General features: G+C 42.5%; 3 protein-coding genes across 3 annotated transcripts; 1 reads left to right on the plus strand and 2 right to left on the minus strand.

Annotated features, from left to right (window-relative positions):
- Positions 1-959: 959 nt before the first annotated feature.
- On the minus strand, positions 960-20,828 carry LOC309517405 (olfactory receptor 10D3-like; the record flags this gene model as incomplete). The annotated part of the gene is made up of 3 exons (XM_082196642.1): positions 20,755-20,828; positions 9,555-10,509; positions 960-1,871 (listed from the first exon to the last, which is right to left on the minus strand). The coding sequence occupies exons 2-3, from the start codon at positions 10,467-10,469 to the stop codon at positions 960-962; spliced, it is 1,827 nt and encodes a 608-aa protein (XP_082052768.1). The 5' UTR covers positions 10,470-10,509; positions 20,755-20,828.
- LOC309516892 (olfactory receptor 10G4-like) lies at positions 14,067-14,996 on the minus strand (the record flags this gene model as incomplete). The annotated part of the gene is made up of 1 exon (XM_082195847.1): positions 14,067-14,996. One exon carries the CDS (start codon positions 14,994-14,996, stop codon positions 14,067-14,069), a length of 930 nt encoding a protein of 309 aa, XP_082051973.1.
- Positions 17,488-23,975, plus strand: LOC309517406 (vomeronasal type-2 receptor 26-like; the record flags this gene model as incomplete). The annotated part of the gene is made up of 7 exons (XM_082196643.1): positions 17,488-17,696; positions 18,232-18,523; positions 19,584-19,842; positions 20,185-20,468; positions 21,350-21,577; positions 22,056-22,182; positions 23,074-23,975. 7 exons carry the CDS (start codon positions 17,488-17,490, stop codon positions 23,973-23,975), a joined length of 2,301 nt encoding a protein of 766 aa, XP_082052769.1.
- Between the last annotated feature and the right edge of the window lie 814 nt (positions 23,976-24,789).

The following is a 24,789-nucleotide window of genomic DNA, read 5'->3' on the forward strand; positions in this document are numbered from 1 at the left end:
ATTGGTTCAGCCTGATTGAGGATTTTATATCTTCCTCCCACCGCAAGTTAAGAGCATGGGTAGCCTTTGTGTTGCTGCAGTTGTACAGCTTGAGCAGGTGAGGACTTGGTGGGAAAGGTTTGTTGAGTTCTGCCATGGGTGGTGCTTATTCCCGTCAGAAGCGTGAATCTTGGAAGGCCGTCTCCCTGCCATGCAACCCTTTTCCACTTGGCCTGGGAGCACAGGGCTCTGACTGACTTCAGCTCCAGAACCTGAGGCTGCTAAACGGACTCTTGGGCTGGGATATTGTTTATGGGATTTTGTTGGGGAGGTTGTTGCTGTTATTGTTATACCAAAAAAAAAAAATCTTTACTTATATCTTATTATGTGGAAATTGTTTAATTTGGTTGTGTATTTTTGTGTATTTTGTGACTAGTTTTGTTATGTCAGAACTTTGTGGTTTTTTCCCATGAGCATGGTTTCAACTATGGAAAGTTGGCATACAAACAAAATTACATATATATACATATATGACTTTATATGTATGCCACCTTTGCACAGTTAAAACCACGCTCAAGGCAACTTACATTTTTTTTAAAAAAACGCATAACTACAACATAACAAAAGTAGTCATAAACATTTAAAAAATACCCAACCAAATAGAACAGTTTCCATATAAATCACAACAAGATCTAGAATAAAGATACAGAAAAACCAACAGCACCCCCACAACAAACCCCAGCCCCTTAGGTATGGGGAAGTTGATTCATTCCACATTCCCTTTCCCGTATGCCCACCTTTAAGAAAACTGATTAGCTAGAAGCATTCTTTAGATCACCCAAGATTCTTGTTCACCACAGACACCATTGGAAAACGAACATATTTCTGTTATGCACCAACATAGTAAAAGATAACATTCCCCATATTGTCTGAGTGAACACAGCTAATGGCCAGTGAAATCCTATTAGTTGCCCAGGGAATCATTCAATTGGTGAGGACATCTTCCTGCTCCACAGTTTTCTTAATGCACACTTCATCTCCTTGTTCCTCAATGTATAAATGACGGGATTCAGGAGTGGGGTTACAGTGGTGTAGAACACAGCCACCACTCCGTCCAGTGGGTCTTCAGACCGTGGTCTCAGATAGATGAACACAAGGGGAACATAGTAAGTTATGACAACTGTGATGTGAGCAGCGCAAGTGGAGAATGCTCGGCGGCGTCCCTCAGCACTACGGATCCTCAGGATTGCAGAGATGATGTACACGTAGGATGTGAGGATGAGGAAGAAGCAGGTCATGGCTAAGAAGCCAATGTCTACAAAGGTCACCATCTCGTTGAGGGCCGTGTCAGCACAGGCCAGCTTAAGCACAGCTGGGATGTCACAGAAGATATAGCCCACTTGGTCCCCATGGCCATAGGGCAAGTGGAAGGTGAGAGTGGTCTGTATCATAGAGTGCAAGGAGCCCCCAAACCAGGTCCCAAAGGAGAGGCAGAGGCAAGCTTTACGGCTCATAATAGTGCCATAACGGAGTGGCTTGCAGATGGCCAGGAAGCGGTCATAGGCCATGACGGTATAAAGGAAACATTCAGTGCAGCCCAGGAAGTGGAAGAAGAAGAGTTGGGTCACGCAACCACCAAAGGAGATGACCCCACCACCTTCAAGAAACCCAGCGACCACCTTGGGTACCACCACTGAGGAGACAGTCATATCCAAGAAGGACAAGTGGCAAAGGAACCAATACATAGGTTTGTGCAGCCGGGGCTCAAATGCCACTGCCAAGAGGATCATGAGGTTTCCTACGAAGGTGAGCAGGTAGATGAGCAGGAAGAAGAGAAACAATGGGACTCGTAGTTCACGGGGATAAGGAAACCCGACAATGATGAAATGGTACTGTCCCGTTTGGTTTTCACACTCCATGTAACTTAATGTTCACCTTAGCGTTGTTAATGATTAGACAGCACAATCCAAACAAGGGAGAGAAGGCGTTGGCATGCCACATCAACTGCTCAGTTCTGGATAAAATTACTTGCAACCACTTAGGTTATTTCTAGGAGATAAAATGAAAGTACAGATAAAATTAACATTGCGGGTGGGTGGCAGATTCCAAACCGTACCCTCAATTTTCACATGGAATATCAAACATCTAGACCATTAGTTATATGAATTTCAAACTAGGTGTTCAAGTTTTTAGTTGGACTGCTATGCTCAGAGATTAATTTTGCTGAAAATCATAGTAAAGGTAAAGGTAAAGGTAAAGGGACCTCTGACCAGTAGGTCCAGTCGCGGACGACTCTGGGGTTACGGCGCTCATCTCGCTTTACTGGCCGAGGGAGCCGGCGTACAGCTTCCAGGTCATGTGGCCAGCATGACTAAGCCGCTTCTGGTGAACCAGAGCAGCACACAGAAATGCTGTTTACCTTCCCACCGGAGCAGTTTCTATTTATCTACTTGCACTTTGACATGCTTTCAAACTGCTATGTTTGCAGGAGCTGGGACCGAGCAACGGGAGCTCACCCCTCGTTGCAGGGATTTGAACTGCTTACCTCCTGATCGGCAAGCCCTAGGCTCTGTGGTTTAGACCACAGCACCACCCGCATCCCCCACATCGCCACCTGCATCCATAGTACTGATTGCCAAATAGATCATAGTACTGATTGCCAAATAAAGTTGTTTGCGCTGTAAGAATAGGTTGTTCTGCTTTGTTTTTTGTAAGGATTTCATTTTTCACTAGCAGGTTTTTGTATTATAGCTTTGTACAGCAGCCAAAACACAAGTTAATTTTTTGTAACTCCGATTTCAGAAGACCTTGGCTACAACTGAAAGCAGAAGTTGTCTTTGAAACTTACTACAGTGGTACCTCTGGTTAAGTACTTAATTCGTTCCAGAGGTCCGTTCTTAACCTGAAACTGTTCTTAACCTGAAGCACCACTTTAACTAATGGGGCCTCCTGCTGCCGCCGTAGCACGATTTCTGTTCTCATCCTGAAGCAAAGTTCTTAACCCGAGGTACTATTTCTGGGTTAGCGGAGTCTGTACCCTGAAGCGTATGTAACCCGAGGTACCACTGTATCATCTCTGTTTACTCACTCCAGCTATTCTCCAGGAATTACATAAAACAGGTCTCATTTTCAATCCCAGGCATCTCTGGGTAGGTCTGGGAGAGACCTCCTGCCTAAAACCCTGGAGAGCCACCCAGGACTGACACAGACTATAACAGCTCTGTATGATCCTAAGAAACAAAAATGGCACTGGCTTGCCATACAAATTGGCTTGGCACACCAATCTTACAAGCAATCTTCAGTCTGGGAGGCAATTCTCAAACAAGTGTTCTCAGATCCAGAATTTGCAAAACAATTTGAATTTGGAATGTGTCCATTTTGGTTCCATTTCTTTCTTGAAGATGAAAGGTGAATTAATATTCACTCAGAAACAGAATATATCCCTTGGTTCAGACCCTGAAATCGTCACCTGCAGAAATAATCTCAGGAAATCAATGGGGGGAATCAGTACTGGCCTGAGACTCTGGGGAGCTGATGCAGGAAAGGATGATAAGCTATCTCAGCAGAATGGCGTTCCCTAGGTTCTGAAGCTCAATAGTTCTAGATATTGACTGTGTTCAGAGAAAACACCAAATTGTGGTATGGTGTTTCAAGAATGTACACACATCTTCCTTTTCTCTCCTCTGGTATAGGCATAAGGAGGAGATAAGATGCTTCAGGTTCTTTCAGGTTCTGATTTAGAGTAACCAGTGTTTAGTGTGCCTTACGTTCCTGTGCCATCCAAACTCCTTAACTGTGGTTAATGATGGTTAGCAAAAACCTAGTTGGTTATTAATTGATGCTGTTGTTGCTGTTGTTGTTATGTAAATTTAATTAATAAATTATTATTTATTAAATTTGTATCAACCATGGTTTGTCATTGGCTTGTTTCTATTGGTAGATAAGAATAACTACAGTCTGTCCAGGTTTTAATGGCACAGCAAACTGTGGTTAATCAAAACTTCTCCTCACAGTGGCAAAGGAGAGAAGAGCATGCAGAACTGGAGAAAACTAGCAGGACTGGCCAAAGACATTCAGGATAAACAGCAAATGGCACCTTAAGCAGCTGCTTGAGATGACTGTCCACTCCACCTGATAGCAGGGCTGGTCCTGGTGCTAGATTATGTCTCATAATGCTTAACTATGTTGAACTCATCCCATCACGCAATCTTACCTTTCTGCTTGATGTAATGTCAGATGTTCTGTAGCCTGCTGAAATTGAAGCTCTCTTTATTTTATGCCGCAGTCCTTTTCAGTGTTTCCTTAGTCTTCCTTCTCTGCATTTCAAGACAGTCACCACTCTTAAACATAAAGTCAATGCCAAGGTGAGGAAAGAACTCCAATCCTTTCTCAACTTAGGCTTGTTCACATGTTACACTGAACAGAGGTAGACATGTACAAGTTTCTATGTGAAAGAGTCTACACTTGTTGATCTGTACAATTCTGCTGTTGTGTACACATGTACACACTGTACACTCATTGAACATTATAGATGAATTGCTGTATGAGTGTATAGCTCAACTATTCGGGTATGCAGGTACACAAATTGTACTCTTTTTGACTGCGACATATGAGCAACCTGTGTATCTCTTTAACCTGAAACCATAGAAGACAAAAATATTCTCCTGTTACAGTAAAATAATCTCTAATCCAAAGTCACTCCAGAATGCATGCTGCGAGCATAGCAATAACCCTCCCTTTGTCTTGGGTATTGCACCAATGGTTCTGGGATTCACCTAGTCCTAGATGGTAGCATCATAGCAATTTATGTCATCAGGCTTCATCACCACCAGTTCCCATAACATCAATCTATTTCCCTCAGGATCACCCACAGCCAACTAGTGGGTGGGGATTTCGTTTGTTTTCAAAATACAGTTGTACCTCTGGTTAAGAACTTAATTCGTTCCGGAGGTCTGTTCTTAACCTGAAACTGTTCTTAACCTGAGGTACCACTTTAGCTAATGGGGCCTCCCGCTGCCACCACCGCGCAATTTCCGTTCCCATCCTGAAGCAAATTTATTAACCCTAGGTATTATTTCTGGGTTAGCTGAGTCTGTAACCCAAAGTGTCTGTAACCTGAAGTGTATGTAACCCGAGGCAGTAGGGGGGGCCGTAGGGGGGGCCGGCCGCACCGGGCGCAACATCTGGGGGTTAGGGTTAGGGGCGCAAATCCACGGGTTAGGGGGCGCAAATTACTTGCCTTGCCCCAGGTGCTGACAACCCACGCTACGCCACTGACCCGAGGTACCACTGTAAATCTATAATGATATCTCATGTTGGCAAACTATAATGAGAGGTATTGAAAAGGAGGAGGTGGTGGTATATTATTACTGTTACATTATATATTGCATTTATGAATCACCTTTTCTCCAACCGAATCCAGGGATTGCATCAATGATTAAAACAAATACAAAAAATGAGGTTCATAAATAACATAAGACTTATTCAAAACACACGGTCAGTTGCATCATTCAGTAGATGTCAGGGATCGGACTCAAGAGGACGAGATGGAGGAGGAATGGTGGAGATCACACACACACACACACACCCATTCTCCGGATGCTGCAGGAGAGGAGGAATGTAGTCTTGATTTACAGCAGGGGTTTGAGGAAGGTCACAGCTCAGAGATAGATGAACAGAAGAGGGGAGAGACTCCATCAGGCAAGGCCTTCTTCCACCTGCCTTGCCCCACCCTCCAGTCTCTGCTTCTGAATTTGTATTGTATTATTTTATGTAACGTGGCTTGCCGTTGTTTTATTGGTTGCAGTTTTGAAATTATTTATTGTAATTGTTAAGAGTGGGTTTCTGTTTAATTTTTATATGCTGATGTTATTATTATTCTATACTATTCTAATTATTGTTGGATGTTACTTTATTTGATGTAGATTGCTTATTTTAAAGCTATGTTTTTGTATTGCATTAGATTGTTATAAGGTGTACATTCTTTGTTTCTTCAGCTTGTAAACCGCCTTGAGTACTGCAAGATAGAAAGGCGGTATACAAATTAAAAGTGATGATGAGGATAAGGATGAGGATGATAAGAATGATGAGTTGGGAAGTGTTAGGATAAACCACCGTAAAGGGAAATGCTGTTGCTAGGAAGGAGGGAGGAAGGGATGAGCTGGAGCAACACCATTGTTAGGGCTTGCTGCACTCTTTTGTCTCTCACTATTATGAATGAAATAATAATAAATAAATAAATAAATATAAATAAATAAATATTGTACCCCGCCCACCTTGCTGGCTTTCCCCAGCCACTCTGGGCGGCTTCCAACAAAGATTAAAAATACATTAAAATGTCACACATTAAAAACTTTCCTAAACAGGGCTGCCTTCAGATGTCTTCTAAATGTCAGGTAGTTGTTTAACTCTTTGACATATGATGGGAGGGCATTCTACAGGGCGGGCACCACTACCGAGAAGGCCCTCTGCCTGGTTCCTTGTAGCTTTGCTTCTCACAGTGAGGAAACTGCCAGAAGGCCCTTGGCGCTGGACCTCAGTGTCCGGGCAGAATGATGGGGGTGGAGACGCTCCTTCAGGTATACTGGGCTGAGGCCGTTTAGGGCCTTAAAGGTCAACACCAACATATAACACCGGTCCTGAAAGACCTACATTGGCTCTTGGTACGTTTCTGAGCACAATTCAATGTAGGTCTTTCAGGACCGGTGTTATATGGTCTCGGCGGCCGCTCCCAATCACCAGTCTAGCTGCCGCATTCTGGATTAGTGGACTCTACCTTGTTATCTCTACCTCTTGCTGTCACAAAGGGAGGAATAGACTTCCCAAGCCCTGACAGTAGAGAACTGGCAGCATTCACTCCACAAACTAATGATGTAATGGATTTGAATTAGGGAAATCCTCAAATAGCTATCAGTTTTACATTCCCACCAGCATATGAGATGAAGTCCAATTCAATAGATTCCTCCTGCGTTGGCGCAAGAGGCCCCCAGGGCAAAAAAAAGTTCTCTCCATGACTAGACATGTCTCACCTACACAGATGGTTTTTCTCCCTCTGTCATAACATTAGAACTCATGGGCATCTAATGAAACTAGACAAAGGACAAAGAAAATACAGTCATTGTTGAGACTTTGGTTTTCTAGCAGCTTTTGGGGTGAACAGTTAGTGGGCTGGCAACAAGCCAAGTTAAACGGAGTATGTGAGAAAGACTGCTTGGAGTTAAGGAAGCCTAGCAACAGATGGTGATTGGCTGAGTTCTTCCTTATAAGGAGAATGACAAAGCAGTTTTCTTGTTGGAGTATTGGAGTGTTGAAGTTTGGAAAGAAGTTTGAATCTTCTGTGTATGGTCTGAATAGTTGAATAGTCTGTACATAAAGCAACTTGTACAAAGCTGTGCTTTACTCTGCTGTATATAAATCTTAAAAAGTAGAGACATCACCTTGCCAACAAAGGTCCGTATAGTAAAAGCTATGGTTTTCCCAGTAGTGATGTATAGAAGTGAGAGCTGGACCATAAAGAAGGCTGATCACCAAAGGATTGATGCTTTTGAATTATGGTTCTGGAGGAGACTCTTGAGAGTCCCATGGACTGCAAGAAGATCAAACCTATCCATTCTGAAGGAAATCAGCCCTGAGTGCTCACTGGAAGGACAGATCGTGAAGCTGAGGCTCCAATACTTTGGCCACCTCATGAGAAGAGAAGACTCCCTGGAAAAGACCCTGATCTTCGAAAAGATGGGGAGAAGGGGATGACAGAGGACAAGATGGTTGGACAGTGTTCTCGAAGCTACCAGCATGCGTTTGACCAAACTGCGGGAGGCAGTGGAGGACAGAAGTGCCTGGCGTGCTCTGGTCCATGGGGTCACGAAGAGTCGGACACAACTAAACAACTAAACAGCAACAACATATAATAAAACTAACTAAAAATCAAGTTACTAGTCAAGCAAGTTCTGTTCCTGTTTGGCAGCTGGTAGCAAGAGTTTTGGTTGAGATTCATCAACCTTAGTACCTTAGTTCTCAAATGCCTTGGTACTCATACGTCTTGGCTCCTGAAGACTTTAGTAACCATATACCACTGTGCCTATCATTTATTTGTCTGACAAATAAATTATTATTTTAATTTCTCTATTGCTGCGTTGAATATTTCATTCCAGCTAGGCATTAACCACAAGCAGGGTGCTACAGCACAACCCTCAGTGACATCAGGGGAGAGCTTATAGTTGTATTGGCATCAACAAGCTCCACCTTCTGGTGAATAAACCCCCTTCAGGCTCACCCCTCTCCAAGTGGGTGGAGTCAATCTGTCGTGGTCTAATGCCTAAGCCAATACCTTTTCATTTGCTGTAATCAATAAAGTTGTGGCCTTTTCTTGCCCATTAACCTTATACACTGTGTCCGTGTGTCTTCATTCCACAAAGTGGGGATCGGGTCCTCGAACTACAATCTATCTATCTATCTATCTATCTATCTATCTATCTGTATAAAAATATATATGACAGTGGTTTACAACATTACCATTGTTATTATTATTTCAGTTTATTAGTTGCTACCCACATAAGGCGGCTCCAAGCAACTTGCAGAATTCGAGAGCATAAAGCATGACACAAAATAAAAAAAGAATGGTACATTACAATAAAAGTCATACAATAATCTATAAACAGACCCATAAACAGCAGCAAAACTTTCAGCAAGATGATAGGTGGTGAGCAGAGCAGAGCTGGATTTTTAGCACATATGATACTGTGCCGGGGCCAGCCAAGATACAAGTAGATGTCTTAATGCAGAATTGGATTAATTGGGTTATTTATGTATTATTTATACCACTTAACTGCAATTGTCTCTAAGCAGTGTACAATAAGCTGAACAAATACAACAGAGACAAACTCCATTACAAGCCAGCTATAAAATCACAAATGACCTTAAATTCTTACTGAAATAAAAAGTTACCGACTAGTCTCCAGAAGTTCCATCAGGGAGTGGCCCTGTCTCATCTCAGTTCCACAAAATTGAACCCACCATATTGAATGCATGATGTTTCATGAATATGAGCTGTGCCACCAAATTATGGGAGACAAATGACTGTAACTCCCCTGAAGTCCTCAGTGTTCAAGCAGGGATGTGTAGAAAGAGGCAGGTGGAAGATTCAGTTTCAAAAAAACCAAAAAACGGTGGGTGGGTGGGTGGAGAGGATGAAACATCCCACCACCATTATTCTCACAGCAACCCATGAAGTAGGTCAGGTCAAGAGATTATGACTGAACCAGACAGAAACAGTTTGCTCCCCCTTTCATAGTACTAGATCCAGGGCCACGGAACAAAGCTGAAAGCAAAGAGATTCAAGATGGAAGAAGGGTATTCATCATCCCATACACTCCATTAGACTGCGAAATTTGCTACCACAGGACATGGTGGGAGCCACCAACAAAGATGGTTTTAGAATAGGATTGGAGAAGTTGATGGAGGATACAGCAATTGGTGGCTACTGGTAATGAGGGCTACATAGTGACCAGTTTACTTGAACTCACCACTTGCCAAGCTCTCTCTCTGCTTCATTCCTTCCCTTTCATTCAGCAAGATACCTTCCTAAATACAAGTTTCTTCATTGCCCTTTTGATTTCTTCACTTCTCAAGGAATAGATGATGGGGTTTAGTGCAGGGGTGATAGCTGTGTAGAAAATGGACATCACCTTCTGAACTGAGTTGGTTGTGGCTGGCTGCAAGTATATGAGGACACAAGGGACGTAGAGAGTCAAGACCACGATAAGATGAGCTGTGCAGGTGGAGAAAGCTTTTCTCTTTCCTTCCTCCGAGCGCATCTTCAGTATGGTGGCAACAATATGTGCATAGGAGCCCGCGATCAAGATGAAGCAACAGAGGGCAACCACGCCAACATTGATCATGATGACAACTTTGTTTATCGATGTGTCAGCACAGGCCACTTTGAGCAAAGGTGGGACATCACAGAAGTAGTGCTCAAGCTCATAAGGGCCACAGTAAGGGAGACGGAAAGTGAGGACGGTCTGAATAGTAGAATGGATGGTCCCGACGAGGCACGTTCCAGCTATGAACTGGGCACAAACCATCTTGCTCATAATGGAAGAGTAGCGAAGGGGGTTGCATATGGCCACATAACGATCAAAGGCCATGACAGTGAGGAGAAAGCCCTCTGTGCCCCCACAAAAGTGGAAGAAGTAAAGCTGAGCCACACAGCTCTGATAAGAGATGCTTTGAGAGCCATTGATGAAGCCAGCCATCATCTTCGGAACGGTGGTAGTGGAGTAACACACATCTAGGAGGGACAGTTCAGAGAGGAAGTAGTACATAGGGGAGTGGAGCTGAGGACTGAGGCGGATTGTGAAGAGTATGACGGCATTCCCGAGCAACGTCAAGAGGTAAATGGCAAGAAAGAGAGTGAAAAAGATCTGAAGACCCTGGACTTCAGAGAAACCCAGGAGGGTGAATTTAATCACAAGAGTGAAGTTGTCTTTCTCCATCTACCTTCAATTGATTGTTGTGGTTGTTAATGGCACACACCTGAATGTGGGAAGAAAATGAGAATTTTGAGGAGGGGAAGTGGAGGAGGAGGACAAGAAACTAATCAGTCCATTTTGATTTATCTACATTTCATTTTTTCCAATCAGTTTGCCACATTTCCACATCAATTTACATTTTTTAAAAATCCTCATGGAAATTCACCAGCATTTCTCCAAATATAGTCAGAATTCTGCATGCAATTTTGGCTAATACACACATTTTGGCAAAGCGTGTTCTCCATCATGGAGAGCACGTGTTGCGGTTGGGGATTCCAAGACACCTTGCTGTTTCTGGGCAGATGGTTTGGCCAACTCGTAAGCAGGGGCGGGCTGTTACTGGGGAAAATTACATGTTGCCATTTAGTGATTGACAGCCCTATTTGTTAAATACAAGGCACGCAGCAAAGGACGTCCTCTTTCGCTGCGTGGTTCGGATCACCCGCCCTCCCTTCCCTAATGTTAGGCTGTTTGCTTGACCTGTCATGGGGTCGTCTGCTTTGGGGCAGGGGCCCGGTAGGAATTTTGCCATTTGGCTGATTAGTGTGTGCCACTTGGTTTTCGCCTACCGCGTAGCAAATCGTCACAACTTGTAAGGTTTGCGGTTAGGCATTGGTCTGGAATTGGTTGCTGGGGGGGTATGGATTCGGCTGTGCCTGCCCCCCAAAATGCTGCTGGTGGTGGAGGGGTATGGATTCGGCTGTGCCTGCCCCTCCAAAATGCTGCTGCTGCTGCTGAAGGGTTTTACCATTAAAGGAACCCAGAGGCTCCCCCATGCTTTTGTCCGAAACCCCCTGGCAAGGGGCTAGGGCCACGCAAGCCCCTGGGAGCATGCTGGGGAGAGGTGAGGCATGGTTTCCAGTCCCGTCTCTCTCCCCAGGTGACTTACCCTTCCTGACTTCGCGGGGGGTGCGAATGTCAGAGCTGTCCCCGTGCGGGGTCAGTTAGTGCTACCAATGCCTAAGCAACCACTCACATTGCTGTATTTGAATAAAGTTGTGGCCAAAATTATGCCAAAAAAATTAAACAAAAATTAAGTGTCAATTGTGTTTTCCTTTGGGGTGTATTGGGGACCTCGACAAGCAAATAATTTTGCCTAACATAATGCATTCTGTATATTGATTTCACTAATATATGCATTTCTACGCACTCTTCCCCCTAATATGTGCATTTTTGTACACAGCATTTGGTTAGAGAGCAGCATTGTGAAATACAGAGAATAGCCAATTTTGATGGGTAGCTGTGTTTTCCTTCATTTTTTATTTCAGAAAGTTGAAACTAAGCAGGTTTGCTTCTTTTTTCTTCCAACAGCCACTTCCCACAGCCACTTCCCACAGCATAGTCTCCCTAATCAAATTGGGAGCAATATGCAGATCAGGTGTGTTCTCACCCTGAAATATCTGGGTTGAGGAGATAGCCCTCTTGAAGACATACTGAGCTATGAGAACATTGATTCTTAACTATGGACCTTTTCAGTCAGCAGTATTTGAACTTACCTGAACCACAAATAAGCCGGCAAAAATCAGTTGCATTGGCCTTCAAATGCAGAACATAGCTGTATCTCTCTGGCAGAAGATCTCCCTGTCTTTATAAGAGCTCTAGGATGTCTCCAGACAATGATTCTTGCATCAAAGTCAATACGTGATCTACAAGAACATGAGTCCCTCAACTATGGAAATTTCCAGTTGGAAGGATTTGAACTGCTGGTAAATGTCAGATTAGTTGTATTCACGTGCACAATATTCTTGCAACTTGCAAATACTCTGACAAATAGATCTCCCTGTATTTTTAGAGAGGGGTGATCCAAGTCAATGACCCATGCAGCTTCCTTATCTGCCTTGAGAAGGAGCCAGTGTTTGCATCTTATTCAGAAGTTGCAAGACACTTGAACTAGAAGCTCTAGAATGTACAAGGACAAAACAAATGTCTTCCTCAGCCACATTTCAAGGTCGGTTTGAGTACACCAGCTGGGGGAGTTATGAACCCTCTTCTCACCATATCTCTGGTTCTTATTCATCATGGGAGACGAGAATTCTCCCCAAGCATATTTTGACATCAGTTTGGTGACTCCAAGGAAAAGTACCTTAAAGGATCTGCACACCAAGTTTAATGAGCAATTACTGGTGTTTGCATCATTCGTGCAGAATAATAACTACCAGTGAGAAATGAGAGTTTTCAATGTAAGGAATGTTGTGTTTGTTTCCATGCAGTATTTTATCTCTCCAAAGGACTTCTGATTTCATCAGACACCTGGTCTTACTACATTCGGTCATAAAATACAACAAATAACATTTTAGAATGAGATCAGGTTTAATAACAGAAAAATAAAGTGGTTTTTTCATTTTCTATTTTTTGGATAATTTTATTGTTTATTTAACATAATTGTTACAAAATATAAGCAAAATGTTACAAATACATACATACATATATATTTCAAATAAGCACATATATATGAAAAAAGGAACAAAAGAGAAGAAACGAAGAAAAGAAAAAAGAAGAAAAAATAAAGGGGGGAGAAGAAGAAATGTTGGTTCCTGATGTTTGGGTTATTCCTTCAGAGAAGCTGAGTACGGCTGGCTTAAAATGGTTCTGTTATTTCTTTCTGTCAAGGTCATGCTGACTATAATAATAAGGCCAGAAGGAGCCTGGGTTTCACCTTTCTATCTCTCTTTCCTTCTGGTATGGTGTTCTGTATATAGTATGCTTACTTAGTGTTACGATTTCAGTCTTATTATAAGTTACTGTAAGTTTAAGTTAAGTCTGCTGCAACTGGATTTCTTATGGACAGTGCCAATCCTGAATGTACAGTGGTACCTTGGGTTAAGAACTTAATTCGTTCTGGAGGTCTGTTCTTAACCTGAAACTGTTCTTAACCTGAAGCACCACTTTAGCTAATGGGGTCTCCTGCTGCCACTGTGCCACTGCTGTACGATTTCTGTTCTCATCCCGTAGCAAAGTTCTTAACCCGAGGTACTATTTCTAGGTTAGTGGAGTCTGTAACCTGAAGCGTATGTAACCTGAAGCGTATGTAACCCGAGGTACCACTGTATTGGATTTGTGACCATCTGCCTTCAGTAGCCATAAAGCTCTGCTGAATGAAATATTAATTGCCTCTGGTCTATTTTTGGGGAATCCTGCAGCTAAGTTTTTACTCTGCTAACTATACGTTGGAGTTCTCCTCTGGATCAATATGAGTAGTATTCATGGCACGACTACCCCCCACAAATAGACATAGGATTGTATCTAACAAAGTTATGCTCAGAATAGACCCATTGAAAATATTGGAGCAAATATAGTCATGTCCATTAAGAACATAACATCAGAAGACCACTACTGGATCACGCCCAAGGCCCAGCTAGCCCAACGTCCTGTTCTCACAATGGCAAACCAATAACCCACAGGAAGATCTATGCGCAACAGCAACTCTCCCCACTTGTGATTCCCAGCAACTGGCATTCAGAGGTTCTACTCTGAGCAAGATTAGCAGTGGCGACAACTCATAGAGGTACAATTCATCCCAACTCATGGTGCTTCTGTCTACAGGAGCTGCATTGCTGTCCTTCAAGAAAACACCTTCTTGAATGCCAGTTTCTTCACCATCTTCTTGATTTCTTCATTTCTCAAGGTGTAGATGATGGGGTTCAGGGCAGGTGTCACAGATGTGTAAAAGAGGGCCACAATGTTCAGGGCAGAGTGGTTGGTGGATGGCTGCATGTAAATGATTATGCAAGGGCCATAAAGCAGGAGGACTACAGTGAGGTGAGACGCGCAGGTGGAGAAGGCCTTCCTCTTCCCTTCCTCGGAGCGCATCTTGAGAATTGTGGTGGCAATGCGGATATAAGAACCAAGGATCAAAGCAAAGCTGCTCAGTGCCACAACACCAATGTTTACTGTGACCACGGTCTCATTCAGAGAGGTTTCTGCACAGGCTACCTTCAGTAAGGGCGGAACATCACAGAAATAGTGGTCAAGTTTGTAAGGCCCACAGTAAGGGAGGCGAAACGTGAGCACAGTCTGCAGAGTCGAATGAAGTGCCCCCACCAGGCAGGTTGCAGTCACCAGTCTGATGCAAGACACGTTGCTCATGATCCCAGAGTAGCGGAGAGGGTCACAGATGGCCACATAGCGGTCATATGCCATGACAGTGAGCAGGAAACACTCGGTGCCTCCAAAGAAGTGGAAGGCATAGAGCTGAGCCACACAGCCCTCAAAGGAAATGGCTTGGGAACCAGTCAGGAAGCTGGTCAGCATCTTGGGCACGGTGGTGCTGGAATAAAGCACATCCAGGATGGAAAGCTCGCTAAGAAAATAGTACATGGGGGAATGGAGCACAGGGCTGAACCAGATGGTGAGGAATATGAGGATGTTTCCGAGAAGAGTCAACATGTAGATGAAAAGAAAGAGCAGGAAAAAGAGGAGCTGGAGCTCCAGAACATCAGAAAACCCAGAGAGAGTGAACTGAATCCCCACAGTCAGGTTGGGTTTCTTCATCTAATAGTGGTTGTGTTCCAGATCATGGGAGCCTAAGTAAGAAGGTATAGCACCTAAGCAAGAAGATCAAACAAAAGCAGAAATTCTTCTCTTCCTCCACAGCTGCCATTAGAAAAAACGGAGAAAGAAATGTTAAATACACATCACTATGCTATCCCTTTACTGAGCACTGGACAGAACACAATGAGCAGGATTTAATAAGCAGAAATATTGGATGCAGGTACATTTGATGGATGAGATGTGGTGTAGGCAAGCATGAGGATGGAAGTGGATTGGGTGTTTGGTGATAGTAGAGGTGCTGGCAAATTGAGCACAGGCTACTTCTAGGAATGGAGGAGAAATTTGGATCAGTTCACATCTGAAGGCAAACCTGCCTAATTTACATTTCCCAGCACAACTCACAAACCAAAATGCAGCCATTCATTCAAAATTCTCACTTCTCTGAATTTTGCAATGCAGTTAGATTTGCCATACATCAGAAAAATTCCTGACATGTCCTAGTTTTTGGGTGTAAAAATGGTGTCAGGGGGGATTTTTGCAGAATTGGGGAAATGTCTGGGAAAGCGTGATGGGAAAAGCAGCGGAAACAGCTCCAAAAGCTAAAAATCACTAGGGGGGGAGGTGTTTCCCCAGCAATTTTGGTTTGTTCCCCCCACAAACTCAACAAAAACTCCGGAATTTTACTTTTTTGAAATATGGTAACCCTAAATACTACCATGTAGTGTGTACAACAATGCACATGCTAGGTTAACATGTGCATTGAAAAATATATTAGTGAAAATAACCTACAAAAATGCATTATATAAGGGGAAATGGCTTGCAGATATGTTTATACTGAGGGAAACTGCTACAGGTTTTTGCTAAAGGTGCTGAGAGTTGTTAGGAGACACTTATTCCCCTCACAGAGCTACAATTCCCAGAGTTCCCTGGGACTGAGTGTTAAACCCCTCTGTGTAGATGGGGCCTCAGAGTAGATCATTTTGGGCTAGATGGATCAATGTGCTTCTGACTCAGTAAAAGGCAGCATCATGTGTTCACATGAGTCCAAGCCATTTTTTTGCAAGTAAATCCAGATTTGAGTGAAGGCTCTGGCAATAGAATTCCCCAGCATTGTCACAGAAGCAATAGGTGCATAGGTACCGCTCCAGCGGGAAGGTAAACGGCATTTCCGTGCGCTGCTCTGGTTCACCAGAAGCAGCTTAGTCAGGCTGGCCACATGACCCAGAAGCTGTACACCGGCTCCCTCGGCCAATAAAACGAGATGAGCGCCCCAGAGTCGGCCATGACCGGACCTAATGGTCAGGGGTCCCTTTACCTTTATCTTATGCTTAAAATCCCTTTCAAACTATCTCTGAACCACACTTGATGAACAAACACTAGTTTTGCACCCCTGTGTTAACACAAAAACAACCTTGAATCTGATTTACATTACTCAGTTTGTCAGAGTAAAACAAAACAAAACAAATATGTTGAAGAGTCATCCAAGCTACCTTTCCTCCAAAGGACTACAGAAATTCCACCATGGGTACATCTGATACATTTGAAAGTCCCTTCTACATTTTAATCCATTGCAGCTGATCACTTTATCGTCATGAAGGAATTTATGGAGACTCTCCTGTTGTGCATGTTGAACATGGGCAGGATGGAAAGAGAAAACATTTTATAAACATCCTGTAACCCCAGGGAGACAACCAAATAATTCCCCTCAGAGTAAAGGTGCTGAGACGCAGGCAAACATGTGTTCATAAATTATATTGATTTATTTCCCTTGCTATTTCCTAAGCAAGGGACAGGATTAATGTTGCAATAAGAGGGCGTTCATAGGGAGTGGACGGTAGGTTCATTCCTTATCTAAGATTCTATAGTGTGACAAATATGATTACATTGGCAGTTCCCCTTCTGCCAGTGCTTTTCTTCTAGAAAAATAGTGCACTCACCATGAAGTTGTTACACTAAATGCCACATTTTTAACCAGTGCTTTTCACCCTGGAAAACAAGTGCCGGTACTACATAACCTCGAGTACCATCAGAAAAAAACACTGCTTACTGCTTATACACCATAGTCTCCAAAAGCACTGCACAATTGATATTCTCCCCTGTAATTATTAAAATTACAATAATCAATTCACCTGGCCAAGGCTCCAGAAGTCAGAGTGGAAAAAGGATCAACAGGCAAGTCTGAAATGATTATAAGTTCCCCAGCGCTTCATAGGCAGCTATGGTAAGGGAGTAGAGAGAAGCTGGGCTTTGTTACCTATCAGTTATCAGTTTCCCCCTTTCATATCAAATCACTGTATGTTGTTTGGCATCTGAGGCTTTCTGTTGTGACAGTCTTTAAGTTGACAATAAGGTGAATATGTGTCCCTTACAGTGCCAAATTGAAAGAGTCAGCTGCTACCCAATTTGTCTTGTTCAGATCAGGTGGAGGAGAGGAATAATACTTTAGAGAGAAGCAGGGGTGTCCATGCATACAACGGTATTTGCCGTCAGGATGTTGCTCCTGCTGCTCCTGCTGCTCCCCAATATAGTGTCCCAAGGACAAAGTGCTAAATGCACAACAAATAATCCTGTTCATGTTCCACACGAGTGGTATGAGCCAGGTGACCTGGTCATTGGTGCAATGGCATCTCATATCTGTTATATAGTCCCCAATTTATCCTTCGATATACACCCTTCCCAAGCCTTCATTTATAACCCAATGTAAGTAACCAGTGTTTTTTGTTTTTGTTTTTTTATTCCTTAAATGTTGTATCTGACTTAAAATAGCTTGGATTGATTTGGAATGAAAGCTTTAGAACTTTGTTTTTTAGAAATCTCCAGGCACACAGGAACTTGAGTATATTCTTCTGACACAGCGGTATAATACTACAGTGGTACCTCTGGTTGCGAGTGGGATCCGTTCTGGAGGCCCGTTTGCAACATGAAAAGCCTGCAACCTGAAGCACCGTATCTGCGCAGGTGCACGGCGCGATTTGGTGCTTGTGCGCTTGTGCGCATGTGCGAGTGGTGAAACCCAGAAGTAACCCTTTCCGGTACTTCCAGGTCACTGCGGGACACAACCTGAAAAAACGTAACATGAAGCAAATGTAACATGAGGTATGACTGTATTGTCTAAAAAATGTATAAACCTTTCTGGTTGTGTCCTCTCTTTACAGAAAGGCAAGTGAATCTCTCATATCTAGATTATGCGCACTCTGTAATTTTCCCACTAAACAGTAACTCAATTCATTTGCAGAGTGATGACAAAGTTTTACCAGCACATCCTTGCTTTGGTCTTTGCTGTTGATGAGATCAACGAGAATCCCAGGATGTTGCCCAATGTCTCACTGGGATTCCATATCTATGATAATTATTATGATTCAAAGATGAGCTACCGAACCACCCTGGACCTGATCTTTAAATCACGTCACTTTATTCCCAACTACAGGTGTGGCGTCCAGAAAAATGTAATAGGAGTCATTGGGGGACTCAGCTCTGATACCTCCTGGTGCATGGCAAACGTCTTAGGTCTTTTCAAGATTCCACAGGTAGAATATGGGTTTTGAACAGAAAAGAAGAAAACTATTCATGCCATAGTCGCTGAAATAAAAACCTCACACATACACTAAGTAAAAGAACATAAGGTTGACCACCCCACACCCTCTCTCCTCTCCCCACCTATTTTCTTCCCAGTCCTATAATGCATATAACACCAATGTCTCACAACAAATGTAACTGATCTATAGAAAACACAACATGAAGAAAGAGACAATGCATGTGCTTTTGTAAATGAGGAAAATCTTTAATAAAAAATATTTTAATAAAGACAAATGCATAAATAATTCACAAGACGTTAATTAATAAAGTTCCTCCCATTAAAAATCAAGATATTCCATTCCTAGGGAACTAGGATGTTATCCAGCATTATTAATTTCAGAAGCTAATTGAAAACACTGTTTATTGTTATTGTTCCAGCATTTGGCATTCTGCAGAGTTATATAGTGGTGTCTATATTGGGCTGTTCTCCTGCATTGTTGGATTTCATTCTTTGTTGTTTTAAACTTGGCTGAAAGTGTTTGGTATGGTATTTCTGTATTTTACTGATATTTTATATGATGTGGTTCTTTGTGCTCAGAGAAGAATAACATATACAATCGAACAGAGATCTTCAGGATTCCCCGAGATATCTTCCCAAGAGAGTTATAAGTAGATAGAGAATCAACCTGTCTCTACAATTGCTATAAAGTTTAGAGAGCAAAAGAGCATGATCAACAATTTCTATTGCTCCACCTCCACCTTGGAGTTTTGTTGATTCATCCACCTACAGTATATTAACATGAGCCACGATAAATGCTCCCCTGTTCTTGGAGACTATCAATGTGTACAAGTATGAAGATCTGATGATGCCATCATCATCATCATCATCATCATCATAAATGCAGAAAACATTGAGCAAGATTGTCTTTGTTATCTATGCAAATTGAGGTTGGTGCTGTCCCCAAACTTTGTACAGTAGGGATTCAGAGGTTTTCTATTGATATTCAAAGAAATTTTATTAACATGAGAATTTTTTTGCACTTGGATATGGTTGCCTTTTCCCTTCTCTAGATTTCATATGGTTCATTTGAACAAGGCATAAATGATCAAACCAAGATCCCTTCTTTCTACCGCATGGTCCCCAATGAAGACCTTCAGTATCAGGGAATAATCCAGTTACTTCTGCATTTTGGATGGAAATGGGTTGGGCTCATGACTACAGCCGATGAAGCTGGAGAACATTTCTTGCAGACAATTGAACCCATGTTTTTCAAGAATGGAATCTGTTCAGCATTCACAGAAAGAGTTGAACTCAATCTGCATTATAATGGTAACTTACTAAAAATGCTGTATGACTCAAAGATTTTGTTACCAACTTTCAAAACCAGCAAAGCCAGTGCAGTTCTTGTATATGGAGAAAGTAGATTTAATATATGGTTGTCAAGTGCTTTAAACATAATGGAGTTCACTCCGCTACTATTTCCTCAAAAGAAGTCACGTGAAGGAAAAGTATGGATTACAACAGCCCAACTAGATTTCATATTATATAGCCTTCAAAAAAAATTAAATGTTAATATACAAGTGCTCCATGGTGCTATATCCTTTGCAATTGCCTCCAAGGAAATTCACAACTTTAAAGACTTTCTTCGGAGTATACGTCCTCATTGGACAGACACAGGTGGTTTTATCCAAGATTTCTGGGAAGATGCATTCAGTTGTTCACTTTCAAACGTCACTCACTCAATATTCAATGATCACATGTGTACTGGAGAAGAAATGCTGGAGAGCCTCCCTGCACCATTTTTTGAAATGAGCATGACTGGCCACAGCTATAGTATCTATAACGCTGTCTATGCTTTGGCACATTCCTTAAGTAGCATGCACTTGGCTGGAGCCATCCGCAACAGAAGAGATGCTAAGGAGAAACTCTCTCCTCAATATGTAGAACCTTGGCAGGTAACATTCTCTCTTACAAAGCATTCACTTCATTGATCCATTATGGAAGTAAGCATTTAATTATCAGTAAAGAAATAACAGAAAAGGACTTGAGAAATTAGAAAGACTATTAGAATATTTCCCATAATGATAGTAAACAGATTTTAGATGGCACAGACTTTCATAAGCAGCAAACGTACTCACATTTTACAGGGGGCAGTTGCACATACAAGCAAAATCATTTAAAGCCAGAATAACCTCTAGAAAACCAATTTTTTAAAAAAATCTTAAGAATTGCTGTACTTACTGGCGAGGGACAAATGTGGCTCTTCATCTTCCTTCTCCCCCTCCTCTCCCTCACTGAATGATGCTTCAGATGCTACAAGGACCAAAGTGTTTGAGAGATAGCCAGAAGAATGCTTCGCCTGTTGCACAATTGTGGAGCTTTGCATTCAGTGAGACCACAGTCACACCCTTATCCTTCTCATACATCTTGACAGCAGAAACTAATGAAAGGTCCAGTCAGATGTTCTCATATTCCATTCCTACGCTCAGGGAACATGATTTTTGAGAACATGAACATGAGAGCATGAGCTCTTACTTGACTTCTCAAATTCCTTCCCTTTCTTGGATCTTGACAATGGCAGGTCCCAAGCAAGCAGGTCTATATCCTTAACTCTTTCACATTTATTTATAGAATTCTGTCAACTGTTGAATTTACAATGATTCATGTTTTCCTAGTCTTCCCATATGGGGAATTGAAACAAGGATGCTCTCCATTGTAAACTGAAGTGTTTAACTCTTAGAGGAAAGGGATTTAATACCATCTAGGAAAGCTCTTCAACAATCATAATCAGACTATTAGAATGCTGTATTGACCTTTTGATTCTCTTTCCACCTAGCTTCACTCATTCCTGCAGAGAATCTCGTTCAACAACAGTGCTGGAGATGAAATTAAATTCAATGAATATGGAGAGTTGGCAGCTGGCTTGGATATTACAAACTTGGTCACATTCCCAAATAGATCTTACATCAGAGTCAAAGTGGGAAGGTGGGACCCTCAGGCCCCTTCCGGCAAAGAGTTCACCATTAATGAGAACAGAATTAAATGGCACAGAGTCTTCACTGAGGTACAGAAATAACTGCACAGGCCATGAAATTCCATAATTAAGACTCCAGTGATGAGATAGAATCAAGGAGTATTCCAGACTTAAGAAGCTCTTGCTGCAGAGGTCAAATGTAGGAAACACCCATCCAAAGCATTTCTCTTCTATAGGGATTCAGCCCCCATCCCATCCATCACTGTCTTCAGACACTTGTCCAGCACCTTCACCACCTCCTCTCGTTCCAATGGAATGGAAAGGTAGAACTTCACATCATCAGCATCCAGATGATACCATGAGCCAGATTCTAGGATATTATTCCTAACAGTTTCATTGATATAATAAATAGCACAGGAAACAGAATGGACCATATTGGGACACTACAACCCCAAAGCCATGGGGTGGTTTCCTAGTACTAGTTTCTCAAATGACCCTACAAGAAGTAACAGAAATAATTCACCCAAACCTTGTCTTCATATTAAACTATTCCTATATCTTTGAATAGGTGCCACCTCTTTCTATATGTAATGACAACTGCCATCCTGGATATGGGAAGAAAAAGAAGGAAGGAAGGAAGTTTTGCTGTTATGATTGTGATCCATGTCCAGAAGGAATGATCTCAAATGAGAAAGGTGGGAGATGTCATTTTAGGATATACCAATTTATTTTAATAAGCTCTGAACTCTTTGGCAAACTTGTTGTCATTAAACTGATGGAGGAGGGAAGGCTTAACTTAAATAGATGTGTTGTTGTCATTGTTTATACAGTGGTGCCCCGCAAGACGAATGCCTCGCAAGACGGAAAACTCGCTAGACGAAAGAGTTTTCCGTTTTGGAGGTGCTTCGCAAAACGAATTTCCTATGGGCTTGCTTCGCAAGACGACAATGTCTTGCGAGTTCCTGCTGGTTTCCCCCCCTTTTTTCTAAGCCGCTAACCCGCTTATCAGCTGATCCGATCAGCAGATAAGCCGCTAAAAGCAGCTAAAAGCCGCTAATAGCGCTAATAGCGCTAATCCGCTAATCCTTCAATGGGCTATCTTCGCAAGACGAAAAGACCGCTAGACGAGGAGAATCACAGAACAGATTCTTTTCGTCTTGCGAGGCACCACTGTAGTTAGTATCAATTTAATTCCATCCTTAAAAAAAATATTAAAAATATTTTAAAATGGAAAGTCTATTTTACCTCCAACTTCTACAAAGTTAAGGTGGAATAGAAGTGGTGGTCTCTCCTGAAAGAATTAGGTTGTTTGACAAAAGGTTGAAAGTCCCATTAATCTTGCCTTTCTGTGCTCCAAAGATTTCTGCAGTAATGTATTTTTAATTTTGCTATGCACTACAAGTTGTTACAACAAAAAGAGAAGGGAACCAGTAGAAAAGATGTCACCCATGTAGAAAATTCCAGATTTCATACAGAAGTTCTTAAACATTTTGAGATAGAAAATACTATCCTAAAATTTCAATGAGGAAATCCTAAGAATAGTATTGGATGCTTAAAATTGTCATGCATTCTTTGTTTGTTTTCAGACATGGAAACATGTGTCAGTTGCCCAGCAGATCAATTTCCAAAGAGCAGCCAGGATCTATGCATTCCTAAGATTCCAAACTTCCTAGCCTTTGATGAAAACTTGGCCATTGTTTCAACTTTTTTTGCACTTTTATTCTCTCTCATCACAATTCTGGTGCTTGGCATCTTCATTAAGCATCGCAATACAGCCATAGTCAAAGCCAATAACAGAAGCCTCACCTATGGTCTCCTTATCTCCCTCCTCTTGTGTTTCCTCTCTTCTTTGTTGTTTATTGGAAAACCTAATAAGATGACTTGCTTTCTCCGGCAAAATGCTTTTGGCATTGTCTTCTCTGTGGCCCTCTCCAGCATCTTAGCCAAAACCATATTGGTGGTTTTGGCTTTCATGGCTACCAAACCAGGATCCAATATGAGGAAATGGGTAGGCAAAGAACTGGCTTATTCCATTGTCTTTTCCTGCTCCATTATTCAAGTAGGGATCTGTCTTCTCTGGCTGGCAACCTCTCCCCCATACCCAGATGTGGACATGCACTCAATGCCTGAAGAAATCATATTTCTTTGTAATGAAGGGTCAGTCTCCATGTTCTATTGTGTTTTGAGTTACATGGGCTTCCTGGCCACTGTTAGCCTCTCAGTCGCCTTCCTAGCCAGGAAGCTGCCTGACACTTTCAACGAAGCCAAGTTCATCACCTTCAGCATGCTGGTCTTCTGCAGTGTTTGGCTCTCCTTCATTCCAACCTACCTGAGCACCAGAGGGAAATACATGGTGGCTGTGGAGATCTTCTCCATCTTTGCTTCTGGTGCTGGGTTACTGGCTTGTATTTTTGCCCCTAAATGCTACATTATTGTGGTGAGGCCTGACCTGAACAACAGAGAGCAGCTAACACAAAGGAAGGTTTAAATGACAGAGGAATTTGTAGCTCTGTTGGTTCTTAGGTTACCTGGACTTGCTGGCAGGTATCACTTTCCTCTGTTGTTTCCCCACCAAGACCTTACCAGAATATTTACTTTGTCTTCCTACTCTTCTCCTGCATTCATGTGGGTGCCCCACATTTCTGCTCAAGAGTCTCTGTGCCTTTCCTGAACAAATTTGGGGAAACCATAGGAAGCTGCCAAGAGAAGAGAGGAAGAAAACCACAAGAATAGGAAACTGCCTAATTCTGAGTCAGACCATTTGTCTATCTAATGGGACTGTGGCTGCCTCAAAATTTTCTGGGGTTGTCCGGCAGTGGTGCATCAGGAAGGAACTAAACTCAGATATTAGGCTGGCTTACCTGTGAAATAATCTAGACCCAACTGTGTTCTCGGTGTGTCTTCCCGGGATAATGTAGGAGATTCACTGACTGATTCTCCTTCCTACCTGATGTCCCACCCAACGGCATCCTTTCCTTCACCAAATAGTTGCTTGGGGACAGAGAACCTGTAGAATGCTCAACCATAAGCAGCTTCCCCACAAATAAATTGTTTGCAAAAGAGAAAGTTTTGGAATTATACCCCCCCGCCGCCGCCCCCGCCGCCCCCACCCAATCCTGAGTTTGGAGAAGTTGCAACTTCATATCCTCCCACTCTGTTCCCAGACATATGTTTAATTGGAGCTTTTGACATTACAGTGGTACCTCAGGTTACATATGCTTCAGGTTACAGACTCTGCTAACCCAGAAATAGTGCTTCAGGTTAAGAACTTTGCTTCAGGATGAGAACAGAAATCGTGCTCC

This window comes from Podarcis vaucheri (assembly GCF_965113315.1).
Source record: "Podarcis vaucheri genome assembly, chromosome: 13".
Classification (NCBI taxonomy): domain Eukaryota; kingdom Metazoa; phylum Chordata; class Lepidosauria; order Squamata; family Lacertidae; genus Podarcis; species Podarcis vaucheri.